General features: G+C 50.1%; 4 protein-coding genes; 1 reads left to right on the forward strand and 3 right to left on the reverse strand.

Annotated features, from left to right (window-relative positions):
* The first annotated feature begins 840 nt into the window (after positions 1-840).
* CHC_T00001262001 (hypothetical protein) lies at positions 841-1,170 on the forward strand. Its single transcript, XM_005718675.1, has one exon. The coding sequence runs from the start codon at positions 841-843 to the stop codon at positions 1,168-1,170; it is 330 nt and encodes a 109-aa protein (XP_005718732.1).
* A 678-nt stretch (positions 1,171-1,848) lies between these two features.
* CHC_T00001263001 (hypothetical protein) lies at positions 1,849-3,756 on the reverse strand. Its single transcript, XM_005718676.1, has one exon. It carries the CDS (start codon positions 3,754-3,756, stop codon positions 1,849-1,851), a length of 1,908 nt encoding a protein of 635 aa, XP_005718733.1.
* A 955-nt stretch (positions 3,757-4,711) lies between these two features.
* Positions 4,712-7,201, reverse strand: CHC_T00001264001 (hypothetical protein). XM_005718677.1 is given in 2 exon segments: positions 4,712-4,903; positions 4,904-7,201. The coding sequence occupies 1 exon segment, from the start codon at positions 7,199-7,201 to the stop codon at positions 4,904-4,906; it is 2,298 nt and encodes a 765-aa protein (XP_005718734.1). The 3' UTR covers positions 4,712-4,903.
* A 5-nt stretch (positions 7,202-7,206) lies between these two features.
* CHC_T00001265001 (hypothetical protein) lies at positions 7,207-7,533 on the reverse strand. The gene has a single exon (XM_005718678.1). It carries the CDS (start codon positions 7,531-7,533, stop codon positions 7,207-7,209), a length of 327 nt encoding a protein of 108 aa, XP_005718735.1.
* Positions 7,534-15,011: the final 7,478 nt, after the last annotated feature.

Below are 15,011 nucleotides of genomic sequence, written 5' to 3' on the forward strand. Positions count from 1 at the left end.
CAGGGGACATGGCATGAGCTCGCGGTTTTTCGAGGTTGGCTCTGTGTTTGAGGGAAAGTTCTTTGTGTCGATTCAAAAAGTTGCGCACAAAACTATCTCCAGGTCTGTTATCCTTAAACGGTATAGCATTCTGACGAGACAGTGGCAGACTGTTTACAAACATTTGAACCAAGTCTTTGAGACATTCTCTTGACAAAGGCGTGCCATTTCGTGAAAACTCGAGTGCGGCTTTCTTGATAGTTTGCTCCTCCTCAGTAAACAGTACTGGTTTTCGTCCGCGTCTCTCGTCATTAAAAGTGACGCTGCGCTTCATAGCGCGTTGAAACGTCGTGTTATGTATGCCATATGTCTTGGCGATTTGACGCCAAGACATTTTGGAAGAGCGAGCGGCAAGGCATGCATTGTGAAGCTGCCTAGTACGGTGCTTTTGGATGGGAGGCGCTGGAGCGTTGACTCGCCATGGTCCTGGTCTCATCGCACTGGCCAGTAACCGAAATGGAAAAGGAGGCTTAATGGTCTTGAGATGTGGAGTTCGGCTTTGTTGTGGAACAATCGTTCACAGTCAGGCGTGATGGCTCCGTTTCCCACTGGACTTTGCGCCAAAAATTCGAATTCTGGTGGCAGAACGGCGCCAATCCCAATGGATTCTGCGCTGCGGCCTAATCTTTGATGTCTAAAGGTCCACTATGATAAAAGCTCCATAAATTTTATGAAAAATCCGACCCAAATTACCACACTGACCCACATTTGGGCACTAGGTGATATGCACGTATGCAGTATGCAGTCTATTGGCCATTCAAGGTAAAAAGCCCAACTTTTTTCACGGTAAATGATATTTGCATGCAACTTTCGAGGGTATGCGGACAGCGAGGTCTACATAAAGCGGGGTTTCACTGTACCCCCCCTTTACAGTGTTTGGATGTTGGCGCCACCGAGTCTCTCTCTCTGTTGCGGCCGTCATCACCTGGGGAATCTTTTATCGAAGTCCATACGTTGCGGCCACACGCATCTCATGAGTTCGAATGTGGCATCTTCACCTTCGACCCATGTCCTGGAGGAAGCACTAAGGGAAGCAAAGCGAGCGGCCGCGGATTGTATCTTGAAATCCTCCTGGATGGTAACTGTTCCATCCGTCATTGTCTCAGTGCCAGTGAGCGTTTATTTACGTAGTTATGCTCCTCTTGTCTTCTCTGCCTGTTCCGCATCCGGAATTGACTATTTCAGAGGCCTTCAGAAATGCAAGGGACTGACTGAGGAGGTGAAGAGGATCCAGCGGGAGCTGGCGATTTTGAAGTTAGGGGTATCTCCCGGTGAGATGTGAATTGCGGATTCCGCGACTCTTTGGATTATGGACAGCGCAGCAATTCCATCTCGAACCACTTCTTGTTATCACCGCCAAGATATGTTTTCGTTGTCTGACGGGGTATGAGGATGAGGTTCGATTTCTTTTGGAGTCCAATCTACTAGCAACGCCTTCATATTGGTTCGAAAGAGCTTGTTCTGCCCATCCACAATTACTCTCACACTTCACTAAATGTGAAGCAGAATCTGTGTTTTGTTTGTGGCTCGTCATGAACTGGGAAGCAGGATCAGGCCTGACTTTTCTGGAGGTGGCTTTCATTTGTCCATTTTGAGTGCTAGAACATTCCGAGGCATTCTCTTTTGCTGGATATTAGCATTAGGGAGCGAAGCAATAGCATCATAGGGTGATGAGTCGATCGTAGAGTCAGATCTTTCTTATTCATCATTTACGGACACAGACTAAGATGATCGAACTTGATAGCTCTTTAGATCATTACTTCGTGCGCGTGCGCAAATCAAGATTGTCGAAATTGATAAGTCTGTTAATCATGAAATCCCTTGATGGTGGGAAACTGCTGGTTGATCGTCGCACCATCGAACAGCTTCTCGAAGAATTCGTTCCATCTCTTCAAGATCGTTGGCAGTTACTTGCAGGGTAGAATCCCTGAAATGAACTTTGCATTCGTGACTCAATTTTATACATTGCTCCACTGTTCGAAATTGCTTCGGGCCGTTGAAGGGAAGACCTGTTTGCATCTGATACTTAAAATACTTCAAACCAGAGTTTCCCCCATTGATGTACATGTCATGTTCGAAACCAAAAGGAAATAACTCGAATAAGACAGATAACGGCGGCATAAACATTGTGTTCACAAGATTAGCCCCGTGAATGCCAATGGCGATAGATGCGGCGGTCATTGTCTCGTATTGTTCCTTGAATGGCATATTATCAAATGACACAATTTTAAATCGATATCCCTTCTCCAAGGAAACATTCTGGAACAAATGGACGACCTTAGATTTTGAACTTTCATCTAAAACTCGCCGTGAACCGTTTCTGTCCAGAAAGACCACTTCCTTCTGGGTCTGAGGAAGATATGGACTACTGTGGTACAGAGCACGAACTTTTTCTCGGAACCGGAGACTATCACGAGGAATGTGAGGAGCACCTGTCATGGAGGTCTGCAGGGAAGGTTGTTTCGAAGGATACTCCCTATCATCTGCGAAAAAGCGACCCTTCAGGAAACCTGGCACGACGGCGCGTCGAAAGCAAACAAATTTCTTTTCTTGTTCAGCACTGCCCGTCATGGAGAAGTTGTGCAGGAGTTGCACGCGTGGCAGGCCGGAAAAAGAGACCTTGCTTTCTCGATAGATGAAATTTCCTAAAGTTCCAATAAAGAACTTTGCCGGAGCAACCAGAGCGGAAAACACGCTCTTATGCCAGTACTCATAGTTGTGCGGATATAGAAATCGCTTCATGATATCCCAAGTAGGAAGGATCAGGATATTCTCCACGATACTTGGAGGGGCCGCATATGCTGCTATGTTGTCAACGATATGCTGCAACATCAGTATCCGACCCGCGAAATGTGCAATGTTACCGCAGTTTTTCTCCATGACCTGAAGAATTGTCAAGCCTCCGACCCAGCGAATTTGCGAGCGATTGTCGTCAAGCCATTGTTTCGTCTCATCGTCGGATTTCATGTTGAGCAAAATCTCTTTTGGAAGAGATTTCCTGAGCACACTGCAGTACTGGATCATCCAGCCCGCCGTGCGATTGTACCCACCACATACTCGTTTTCCTGAGAACCTGATCGCCTGACCAGTATCTGCCTCGATGCAGAGTGGTTTGTACACAGCAACATGGTGGAACTTGTCCCCAGATGCAAACACTTGCTGAGATGTCTCAGCGTCGATGACTGCATTGTAGTTCCAGTTGAGCACTGGAACATGTCCTTTAGGCACATCATCTGCTCCTAACTCCTTAAAATCCAAGTTGTAGCCTTGATGATGAGAGGCTTTTGATTTTTGTGAGTTACTCGTGATACCAATTGAGAGGTCTCCTCCGGAAGATGGTGAAGCAGAAGGTTCTCCCATAGGGCTCTGTTCGTTGGTACTTTTCTTTTCTTTTAACGGTGTTTCGCTACTCCCTTGCGTTACCTGCGACCCAGTGGCAAACTTCCCACTTGTCTTGTTGTTTTCTGCATGCTTCACATTATGGTTCACGATCGTTTCTGTCTTCACTTTGTGCCTGGGAACGACACTATTGATACTCTCAGGATTTTGTATTTTCCTTTCTGAGCTTCCGTTCACCGTTTCCGGGTCGTTTTTTTTTGCAGCCCCAGGTGGTACGCTCGAATTCGTCGATGTTGACTGAGGGTTCAGACCTTTCTCAGAAATCGCAGATCCGTTAGGCTTCCATCTTTCCTTGTTGAGTTTGGGCCGTAAGGGCATGGTTTTGTTTGGGTTGAACCTCGCACTTTCAGGAGAAACGGCATGTGTTCCACGATTGGCTGTATCGTTCGCAATCACGAGTTCTGGGATTGCTGACTGATGGAGTGTCTGGTTGAAGATGTCAGGAAGCACCGCTTCAACGAGGTTATCACTGAGGATGGAATTGCTGGTTTCACGGAGAAGCTTTTCGACATCAGTGTGAATAGCACGAATCTCGCTGTCGTAGTAGTGATGTTTGGCAAAGATAAAGTAGTATAGCGTGAAGAAACCGAGAAGAAGAGAACACATTCGATACATGGTGGGTAATTGCTGCCAAGCTCCGAGCCGTGAGCGAGCCTGTGTGGGGTTTGCGGATCGCCATCCTGCATGAAACGATCGAGAGGATTTCCTCCCTCGCTCAGATGTAGAATTCAGCTGTAGGGCGCGCGGTGAGTGGGAGTCATGGAGGTCAGATAATGAGATCAAATGATGTGCTCGCCTCGATGTGCCGGCGGCTTTTTGTGGGGTGTGCACACGGCTATCATCGTGGTTTACCTCTGTTTCTGATGAAACTAGGTCTCTAGTATTCGAGCAAGGTCTGCTTTGTCTTAAAAGATTTGCATGGGCACTGCCAGTGATTGCTTCCAAGGCAGCATTCACCGGGGGGCGGATTCGTCTTGCTGCTCCTGTCTTTTTTCGTCGCATTTTGGAGCTTAGCTTCAAATAAGAGAAGCAGGTACGTGTGGTTCACTTTAGTGTATGGCTGGTGCGAAAGAGGTTGCCAGAACTTCAAATGGATCAATATGAAGCCATGAAATGCGTAGAGTTTCTGCTCTGAGCGGATAAAAGGAGTGCCTGTATGCCCTGCTACTTGCCTCAGGCTTGCGATGAGACAAGAACCGGTACCATGATTTGACGCATGATGTCAGGCGGTGCGTATACTTCGGTTGCACCCCGGGCTTTGGGTATAATGGGGTTGGTTTGCGCTGAGAAAATTCGAATTGCAAGTCACAGCTTTATAGAGACGAGAATAAATTCGAGCTGAGCACAGCTTACGTTCACACTTCCTGAGCCTAAATCGCTTCATACTTATTCGAAAACTCTAGAAGGTATATTTTGCGAATGCGGTGTTTTCCTTTGGGAACCCTTCTTTTCCGATCACAAGCGCTCACATTCTTTCCACCACGGCACCGACAAAGCACGTCGGACAAATCTGTCCCGCTACGACTCCAGCCATCTGAGGATGATAAACAGCGCTGCATACTGAACAGGCCCCATGTAGAGAAGTGAGCACCTGTAGCGTGATGTAGCATAATCGATTTGTGGGTGGCATTTGCGCATTGGTTTCGCCTCTCTTTTCACACACCTCAAGGCGGCGATGCAGCTCTTCCTTCTGAGCCGGAGGGGCCTTTTCCAGAAGATGCCGTAGCCACCGTGCACACATTCCGAAATTTCCCACAACGATATTCTTTTCAATTGCCACTTTCATCGCAGCAGCACGGTGGCGCGGAAGTAAATGCTTCAATTCTGCCAAGAACATCATCAAAAGCGCCATCTCTATTTGGCGCCGTATGAATTCCGGTGTGCCGCTCACGAAGCGAACCAATTCTGATTCTAAAACGGCATTTCGTATCAGGATCTTTTGCGCAATGACGTAATTTGAGCATGTAATAGTTTCACGTTCCCGTCTTGGCTGCATTCCTCGAAGCATCTTCAATGTGGCAAATACTTGCTGCAAAGCCAATGTGAAATTTCCGGCTTGCATGGTCATAGCAAACTCATTCATGCGATTTCGTAGCGTTTCATCCGTACTAGGGTCTATTGGTCTATTGGTCGTGTTCACATCACTGGATGCTCCAATGTTTTGATCGGACTTCAGGGCGGACGGATTCGTCGTATCTTTCTTCTCCCCGAAATGAGAAACATCAAATTCTCTTGTCTCCTGCATTTGCGCTGCAAGAGCAGGAGGAATCGCGGAAGAAACCGATTTCATTCCAATTTGTGCTCTTGACGCGGAAGAAGCTGAAGTACGAGAAATATCGGAGCGAGGTGCGGATGGTGGCACGGGAGACAATTGGCCGGTTGCCAACGGGAGTGTGAATGCGGGCGGATTCTGCAACGGCATCATCGAACCATTCATGCTTTCAGCACCCCGGGACGTATTTGCAGAGAAGGCTCTAGAAGCGGGCGGTAGAGGGTAATCTTGCTTCGATGCTACCTCTGATGAAGGGTGTCTGTCTGAAACTGAGATGTGGCGATTGTTTAGAGTTTCATTGTTCTTTGCCGGAATGGTGCTTATGACTAGAGGGCCGTCATGTTTCGACGCAAGTGGGCCTTCCCTAGTTGTTGACGGCTTAATGGGGCTTTCGAGAACAGAAGGTCTTTGCGTAACTGTTTGAATGGTATTTGGGTGAATTGGGCTAGTAGTTGCGGTGGTACTAGAAGGTGGTGCATTCGATGTTGGGGGAGATTGAGTAGCTTGACGCCCGTCAAGAACGCTACTGGCAACGGACCCCGTGCCTTTCGACAGGGGTGAGGCGGAAGAAGGCAGAGTGAGAGGCGTTGACGACACACTGTTCTTCCGGAGTGCAGGTTTCTGAGATACTATATTGGCATCTGTTTCTCCTTTCATTAAACCCACAAACCAGGTTAGATCGGCTTCTTGGTCAGGAAGATATTTCCCGAAACTCGCCCATGCAAAGACGTCATGTGGGAGCTCGAGTCCACCTAGTTCGTCGTCAAATCCATTTTCGCTGCCGTAAACGGCGAGAGGTTTACCAGCGCCAACACCTCCTGGCGTAGGGCTGACGTTTTGTAGAGGTGATTTTGGTCTTCGGCTGTGCGTTATCCCAACTGTCGACTCAGAGGGTGCACCGCCAGTAACATTCTTGAACGCATTGCCTAGCTTTCCGAGAAGGCGACTTCCGCCTGCGGAAGACTTTTTCTTTTTCGGATCCGCGCTCGATAGTCTGCGGAGCCCGGAAGGAGGCCTTGAGGGAAGAAGTTTTGATCGAGTTGAAACCTTTTTGGTGGTTTCACCGGGGTTAGGTAAAACAATTGGGGTGTCACCGCGCAAGGCATACCCAGCCTCGTCGTAAACTTTGGCCACAGCTTTTGAAGCGCTTTGGGCCAAGGCATCTTGTACGGACATTACAGCGTTCTTTAAATGAAGCAAACAATCTTCAACGTCATGACACAGGTCAAACTCGCCTGGCTCTTCATCCCAGATAACCATAACTCGAAAACGATCGTGGGCGATTTCGTACGTGAGATATGGTGGACCACCCCAGTGTGCGCTTACCTCCGTAACGGAATGAGCTACACCTCGTAATGACTCGCAATGGTTTGCAAAAGACGCGATAGTATCGATTACCTCGTATCGTTCTGAGATGGAAACAGAGCGAGTGCGAAGAACAATAGTGGCATGGCGAGGGATATCATATACGACTGTTGCTTTGATTCCCATACTGTTTAATACCTCTCAGAAGACTCAAGCGAGAGTTGCCCCGGGGTCCGCTGGTTTGGAGATATGTTCTCTGAACATGTATGGTGTGGCTTCCGTTTGCAAGAATCACAGCATGTTTGCAGAAGCGGAAGCGAGGGCAACAACGGAGTGAATCCTGGGAAGGGTTCAATTTTGCTTTCGGTTTGTGTCACATACCTTACCTTCGAAGGTACAACATCACGTGGTGCATCTTGCTGGGCTAGAAGCGGGTTGTGTTGCTGGAGTGCTGTGGCTCGGGGGTTTCTGTTTGCTTTCGTTGTAGATTGGTACACGTGTACAGCATTCACACGCATGCGTGCAATACGTATACTGTACCCTTCTGGGAGGCTCAATTCTGAAAAGGGGTCAATTCTGAAAAATCACTCACACGTGTAGCGCCCTCCCGCTCTCAGAAGGTATTTCAGAAAGATGTTGAGTTCTGACATACCTGACTCAGAAAATCAACATCTTCCAGAAATACCACCCCCTGCCCACCTCATACCTTTCTCCATTCTCGAAATCATCTAATTGTCGTCATAGATGTCGACGCTGGAGTGCTTTTTCATAATTGCCCCTTTTCAGAATTGAGGCCCCCAGAATGTGAAAGTTTCTATCATAATGTCTCTCATATGGCGATATACCTCACCACGTGAATGGGTCACGCGGTGAGGAAAGAACTTGCCGTGTTTAGGGTTACAGTAAATTAGTATATAACGGACAATCCTATGCGACTAGCGCGTGGGTCTGCCCGGAGGCAGATTTGAACAGATGTGTATACGCAGAATCCTTCACGAACAGCGCTCCGATTGCCCGGAGGTTCGGTTGGGTTTGAAGAGCCGGTCGTAGGTTCTTCTAGACATTAATAAACTGTTTAAACTATTTCCTTCAAACTTTTTCTGGGACAATTCCCACATTGATCAATCGCGTTTTCCCTTATGTTTTTTCTCGACAATTCTATTGGCCAAGCGAAGATCCGCCACCATTTCTTTCGAGCACCTCACGTATCTCTAGACCTCCAGCCCGTGTGTTCCTCGCTGCTCGCGCGACGCTCACCTCGCCGCTCGCTGGTTGCTCTCTACGCCGCTCGCACTCTACTCACCTCGCCGCTTGCTAGTTGCTCTCTACGACGCTCGCTCGCTGCTCGTTTATCAGCCGGCTTATCGATCGTTCGACACCGATTGCTCGCCAGCTCTCTGCCCACCGCTAGCTGGCTTTTCGCGTCGCCGCTCGCGCTCTTACTGGCCTGTTACTCCGCCGACACGGCTCCGTCGCCGCTACTCCGAAATAGCCGCGCCGTCGTCGCCCACCGCTGGCGCTCTCCCCGCACCGCCGCTGTGCGGCTCGCGCTCGCACTTCTCTTTTGCTGCGTCGCCCACGCTCTCACTGCGCCGACGCGCCGCCGCCGCCGCTACTCTCAAGCCACCGAGCCGCCGTGCACGCCTCTCGCTACTGCCGGTCAGACGCCGTTGCTGCGCCGCTATTCCGCCGCCACCACAGCCACTCCCAACCCGCCCCGCCGCTGAGTAAGGCTCTTCCTGCTGTCGGTTCTACGTCGCCGCTGCGACAAACTGTACGCCTCCACTGCGACGCCGCGCGTCTGCCGCTGCTACTCAGCAAGCCGCCGTGCCTCCGCGCACTCCTCTCGCTGCTGCCGGCCCTACGCTGCCACTTCGCCGCCCCGCACAGACGGTGCTGCTATTTGCAAGCCGCCGCCCCGTCGCACACGGCTCTCGTTGGTGCGCCGCCGCCGCCTCGCCGCCACTCGCTCGCCGCCACCCGCCGCCGCTGCTGCTCTCCAGCCCTTACGCCGCTGCGAACAGGTCCTGCCTCTGCCTGGCTTGCGCCTCCACTGCGCCCCCGAGGCACGCCGCTGCTACCCCGCCGTCGTGCCACCGCCGCTACTACCGCAGCCAACGCCTGCTGTGGCCGTGCTACAAACCAACCGTTGTCTTTGACTCCCACTTCCAGCCTCTGCGCTCGCAACTACTCGCATTTTCTGTTGCCGTGTTGAGGCACTCCAGCACAATCACTGGTGGTCAAGTGCACACCCCCTCACCAGCCAAAGGGGTTGTCGTGTTGGACTACTAGGTGCCCGGCCGATTCACACGGTTTGGGTACTGAGACTGCTACGAAAGGGACTGTAGGCCTGTTGTCGAGGTTTGTGGGAGTTAGGGAATCGGTTCTGTTTTAACTTTGCTCGAGAGCGGTTGACCCGGAATAAATACCCGGTGACGCGACGCTGGCAACTCGAACTGGAAGGTGAACCTCTCCGGCAGGGAACTCCACCGGTCCTTTTTAGGGCGGATAACGGTGTCGACCCTCTGTGGTCTGGTGTTTCCGGGCGTGGGAATCCTCTGGGGTGTTGTGCACTGAGTAGGTAAAAGACAGAACTGCCGAACTAACCGTCGAGCTTGCTTCCCGCAAGAGACCAGACAGCCTTAAAGCCTGTGTACTGGTTGCTGTGGAAGTCTCATAGGGATCTGAAAGCGCCTACTCCGTGAACGCAGGAGTAGGTAGATAGCTGAAGACGTTCCCTGACCCGTACAGTCTACGGGCGCCAGACGTCGGACCTCTTCTACCCGCTAGAGCAGCGGGTGCCGAGGGTCGGACTCTAACAAGGTCAACCGTGTTCAGCTCAAGTTACTGCCCAATCAGCTCTTGTTCGTCAAGAACACACTACCCAAATCTTCCCCAGTCGCCTTCTGCTCTCCGACATGCAGCCTTCCCCCTCCAACGATGGAGCAGGGCGATCGGAAAGCGGCCAACCTTCAACTCCCGCTCCTGCCGAACCCCAGCATACCTTTATGAAGGGCATTTCAAGTGAGACATTGGGTGCACTTACTAGTCCTCAGAAGGGGTTCATATCCTCAATCCGATTTCTTGAAGGGAACCCAGAACTCACAGGTCTTCAATTGAAACGGGCCATCGCCGATATGTTCCCACCCGCCTCGCTTTTCCGACAGGAGATTTGCGACATCCCTGCAGTTCTAATAGAACTTCGGAACTTCCTTGATAGTCGAGGTGGAAATTTGCAACAGCACTCGTCTCACAGGGTCGTCATGACTTTGGCGCACGGCCTTTACGAAGAGGCTGAAGACACACAAGCAGCGATTGACATGGCGCGTGAAATCGTCGCTGCTGGTCGCGGACCTCGATCGACTGCTTCACGCTCAAACAGGAGAGAAGAAACGCAGCCAGCTTCTCAGGTGACAACACCGACCTCCCCAAACTACTCCTCAGCAGAAAAGGTTGCACATAATGTAGCTATGAGGCTTAAGGACAGGGACAAAAAGTTTTCTGGAGACTTAGGTGACTCTTGGATGGAGTACGTCAACGATTATATGCAGCTTTGTCGTGACTACTCCCTATCCCCTTCCCAGAAACTGCAGTATCTTCATAACCTGCTACAGGGTGACGCAAAAGATACTACCTGGATAAGGTATATGGATATGCCACCATTTTCCAACAGGCCATTCAAATGCTAGAAAGCGAATACAACTTTGCTGTGCGACAGAGTAGGGTCAAGAACTACTTAGGCTCCCTTCGTGTAACTTCTTTTGCCTCCCAGGGTACGGAAATGTCTGATGCCCTTGCGAAAGTGTACAAATCTATCATAAAGCTTTCAAGGCAGGCCCCGAGATCTCACCAGGGGGACGCACACAAGGCTGAATTCTTGCGGAACGCTGTCGTCGGGACTCCTTGGTCAAACGAACCATTGAGTAGAGTCGCAACACACCAACTGACATTCCAGCAGCTTTATGCAGAGCTACAAGCAGCTCTTCAGTTGCACAACGAATCTAAGCTGGCCATGCTACGAGACCGTGCTCAACTAGGGCGAAGAACACTCCCTGAAGATGATTCTGCAAGGATTATGTACGCCGGGCAAGGCCGTTACTATCACGGTACGGCTCCTTCTCATCTCGGTAAGGCTCGGAAGCCATACAGACCATCTTCAATTCCCAGAGGGACAGAAGCAAAGCCTGCCCGCACGGGACAGTTCGACCCCCCCTCAATTTCTGGATGCTTCAATTGTGGCGGTAATCATCTTGTAAAGGACTGTACTCTGCCGTTGAATACATCTCGAGCAGCCGCACGGAAGATGGATTACTACTCGAAGAAGGCAAACACAAAAACCATCGCGGTGCATCACGTTCTAGCAGATCTATGCCAACAGCTGGACTGCACACGAACTGATGATCCTGACGAAGAAATCGAGTGTAACGACGTAAGCATATTCGAGAGTATCCTTGGACAAGAAAGCCCAGAACCGGAAGTTGAGTCCGAGGATGAGGGGACCCCCTCATACTCGGACGAGCATACAACTCATGTCTACTTCACTAGAAAGACTTGCAGCATACCATCTCTGGACCTCTTCCAGGGCGTCTGCATTGATTCTGCCGCTCAGAAGTCGGTGATAGGAGCTTGCGAAGCAAAAGCGTACTGCAGCTTATTCGACATCCCTTTCCAACCCTCTGACCGCAAGACAAAGAACGTGTTCAGCTTCGGGACTCATAGACATCCTGGTCTTGGGATTTTGGACATTCGAGTACCAGTCAGCTCAACCCATTTCCTCCCCCTCTCCGTGGATGTGGTTGATACCAACGTACCATTCCTTCCCGGCCTCGATTACACGGAACGGTATAGAATGGTAATTGACACAGATAAGTGTATTCTCTCACCAAGACTCCAGGGGTGGACTGCCCCACTAAAGAAGAAACTGGGGCACTTGCACTACCAGTGGGGTCCACAAATTCTCTTTACCGAAACCGAATTGATGAAAGTACACAAGCACTTTCACCACCCAGATTCTGAAAGGCTTTACGCGGTCATGAAAAGGTCGGACCACGGGAAAACCTCCCCTCAGGTTCTGAACGACCTGAAGCGCATCAGCGCAGCGTGTGACCTTTGTCAAAGACTGTCACATGGCCCACATCGATTCCGGGTCGCACTCCCAGACGGAGAAGTGTTTTTCAATAAGACCGTATGCCTGGACCTCATGTACCTCGACAATGCCGCAGTCCTGCACGTGGTAGACAAAGACATAAAGTTTTCTGCGGCCTCATTCCTTCCCAAGGCGACTGCTGATGACACTTGGAACACTTTCATGCGCATATGGGTCTGTATATATATTGGGTTCCCAGACATAATGGCAACCGATCAGGGACCCCAATTTACGTCCAATAGATGGCTCAACCTAGTCAATCTAGCCGGGATCACACACCACCCTTCGGGTGTACAGAGCCACAACGCATTGGGCGTTGGTGAGCGGTATCACTCCTTTTTGAGAGGTATCTACCGCAAGACACGGCAGCAATTCCCGCAACTCGAGAATGACCACATTCTTGCACTCTCCGTCACGACCATGAACGATACAGCTGGGTATCACGGCCTGGTCCCCACTCTCCTCGTTTTCGGGGCCATGCCGCGGATTCCAGTGACCCCTACCGACCTTCCGGCGCAGGTAGATCGAATGAAGGCTATGGCATTGGCTAGGAAAGAAATGACCAAAGTCATCGCAAAAGAAAGAGTGACCAGGGCTTTGCGCATGAATGTCCCGGCTGCTGCTCTCACGGATATACCAATCGGCTCCCGCGTTCTGGTGTTCAGGGAGAAGCCTGAGAACAAGTGGGTTGGTCCGTACACGGTCGTGGGGGCAAAGGATAAGAGTGTTTTTATTGATCTGAACGGCACTAACAAGCAAGTGTCTATCGACAAAGTGAAAGTGTACAACACTCCCGCATCCTTCGTACCCGTTCTATCCACTCGTGAACCAAGGAATGAAGCTGTGCCGGAGCCTACAGAGTTGCACATGGACCCTACAACAGTACCTCAAGGCGACGTGCTGAACGATTTAGAATCAATACTGAGCAGGATCCGTGCTTACCATGGAACTCCTTCATGGAAACCGGGACCTTTGAGAGGTCCCTTCCCTTCTTTGGAACTCGCTGCACCGATTGACACAACAACCAACGCCCACATTCTTATGACCCAAATCATCGAACAAGGGGATGTAAGAGCAAAATCTGGTGAATTCGCCAAAGCCATGAGAACAGAAGTTCTCGGTCTTGAGAAAAGGAACACTTGGAAGATTGTACCCAAAGAATCTCTTCCTTCTAACCCAAATATTTTGGGAGGACGTTTTGTGCTGGCTCTTAAGAATGCAGGCACGGATAATGAGCTTGCTAAAGCCCGTTACGTAGCACAGGGTCACCGGGACAAAGACAAATCGTACATGGTCCACAACATTACGAACTTGCGACAAATTTCGACGAGAATAATAATCTCTGTGGCGGCGATCAAAGCATTTCGCATCTTCTCACACGATGTAACGCAGGCATACCTCCAAAGTGAGGAGAAACTCACCGGTAAGCTATTTCTGCTCCCCAAAAGGAAGGACATGGAACACTTTGGAATCGCCGAGAAAGAGATTCTAGAACTCCTTAGGCCAATCTACGGTATGACGGACGCGGGCGACTACTGGGGGGTCACCGTCGACCATCAGGCCAAAGATGATCTTGGCCTAGTGCCTCTGCTAGGGGATCCGTCTTTGTACATCAAACATAACAACGAGGATGTGGACGGACTCTTGGGTATGTGTGTCGATGAAGGATGCTTAGCAGAAAATGAGGTAATGCAGGAACTTACGAAGTTAACTCTCCACAAATTTGAATCGAGGCCACGAGAATAAGACAAATTTGACTTCTTCGGAACAAGTATCTCAACAGAGCGAAGCAGCCATTTTACAATATCACAGAAGGCCTATATTGGAAGACTAAAGCCACTGCCGCTGGATGCATCATTTGAACGCTTCAGATCCTACCGCGCTACACTGGCTTGGGTTGGGTACACGAGACCTGACGCATTATGTGCTATCAACAAAGCTGCACAGGTTACACCCAGTACTTTCGGAGTGGAAAAGATCAAGGCCTTCAACAGTACGATCAAACGTCTCCAAAAGACGCCGGAGAGATGCCTTAAATATGCCCCACTGAACAAGTCCACGCTGCATCTGGGAGTATACGCAGACGCTTCCTTCGCCGGAAGTGACGATTTGTCCTCACAGCTTGGGTTCATCATTCTCCTTTGCGATAAAACAAACCGGTCACATGTGTCTTCTGGATTACTCAAGCAGAAAGTCTAAGCGAGTAGTCAGATCCATTCTTGGTGGAGAGGTGTACGCTTTCGCCGACGGATTCGACAGAGCGTACATATTACGACATGACCTTCAAATGATATTCAAGAAGAGAATCCCACTTCATATGTTCACGGATTCGCTATAAATGTTCGACGTCATCACCAAGGGTTCTTCAACGACAGAGAAAAGGCTGATGATTGACATAGCATCCTTTAGACAATGCTATAACCGAGAAGACATATCTCATGTCGGGCTTGTCTCCTCCGAAAACAACGTAGCCGATGGTTTGACAAAAGAACATCCCAACGAAGCCTTAGAAAAGCTCCTAGATACGGGTTACGGCCACAATACTGTCCGAAAATGGATTGTCAGGACTCCGGCAAGTTCTACTTCTGGGAAAATGGCAGTGTGAACGTTTCTATCATAATGTCTCTCATATGGCGATATACCTCACCACGTGAATGGGTCACGCGGTGAGGAAAGAACTTGCCGTGTTTAGGGTTACAGTAAATTAGTATATAACGGACAATCCTATGCGACTAGAACGTGGGTCTGCCCGGAGGCAGATTTGAACAGATTTGTATACGCAGAATCCTTCACGAACAGCGCTCCGATTGCCCGGAGGTTCGGTTGGGTTTGAAGAGCCGGTCGTAGGTT

Source organism: Chondrus crispus, genomic scaffold, assembly GCF_000350225.1.
Source record: "Chondrus crispus Stackhouse genomic scaffold, scaffold_424, whole genome shotgun sequence".
Taxonomy (NCBI): domain Eukaryota; phylum Rhodophyta; class Florideophyceae; order Gigartinales; family Gigartinaceae; genus Chondrus; species Chondrus crispus.

Excerpts from the sequence above, each read along its gene's own strand:
- CHC_T00001263001 (XM_005718676.1), bottom strand. The coding sequence starts at position 3,756 with ATGCCCTTACGGCCCAAACTCAACAAGGAAAGATGGAAGCCTAACGGA.
- CHC_T00001265001 (XM_005718678.1), bottom strand. The coding sequence starts at position 7,533 with ATGCGTGTGAATGCTGTACACGTGTACCAATCTACAACGAAAGCAAAC.
- CHC_T00001262001 (XM_005718675.1), top strand. The coding sequence starts at position 841 with ATGCAACTTTCGAGGGTATGCGGACAGCGAGGTCTACATAAAGCGGGG.
- CHC_T00001264001 (XM_005718677.1), bottom strand. The coding sequence starts at position 7,201 with ATGGGAATCAAAGCAACAGTCGTATATGATATCCCTCGCCATGCCACT.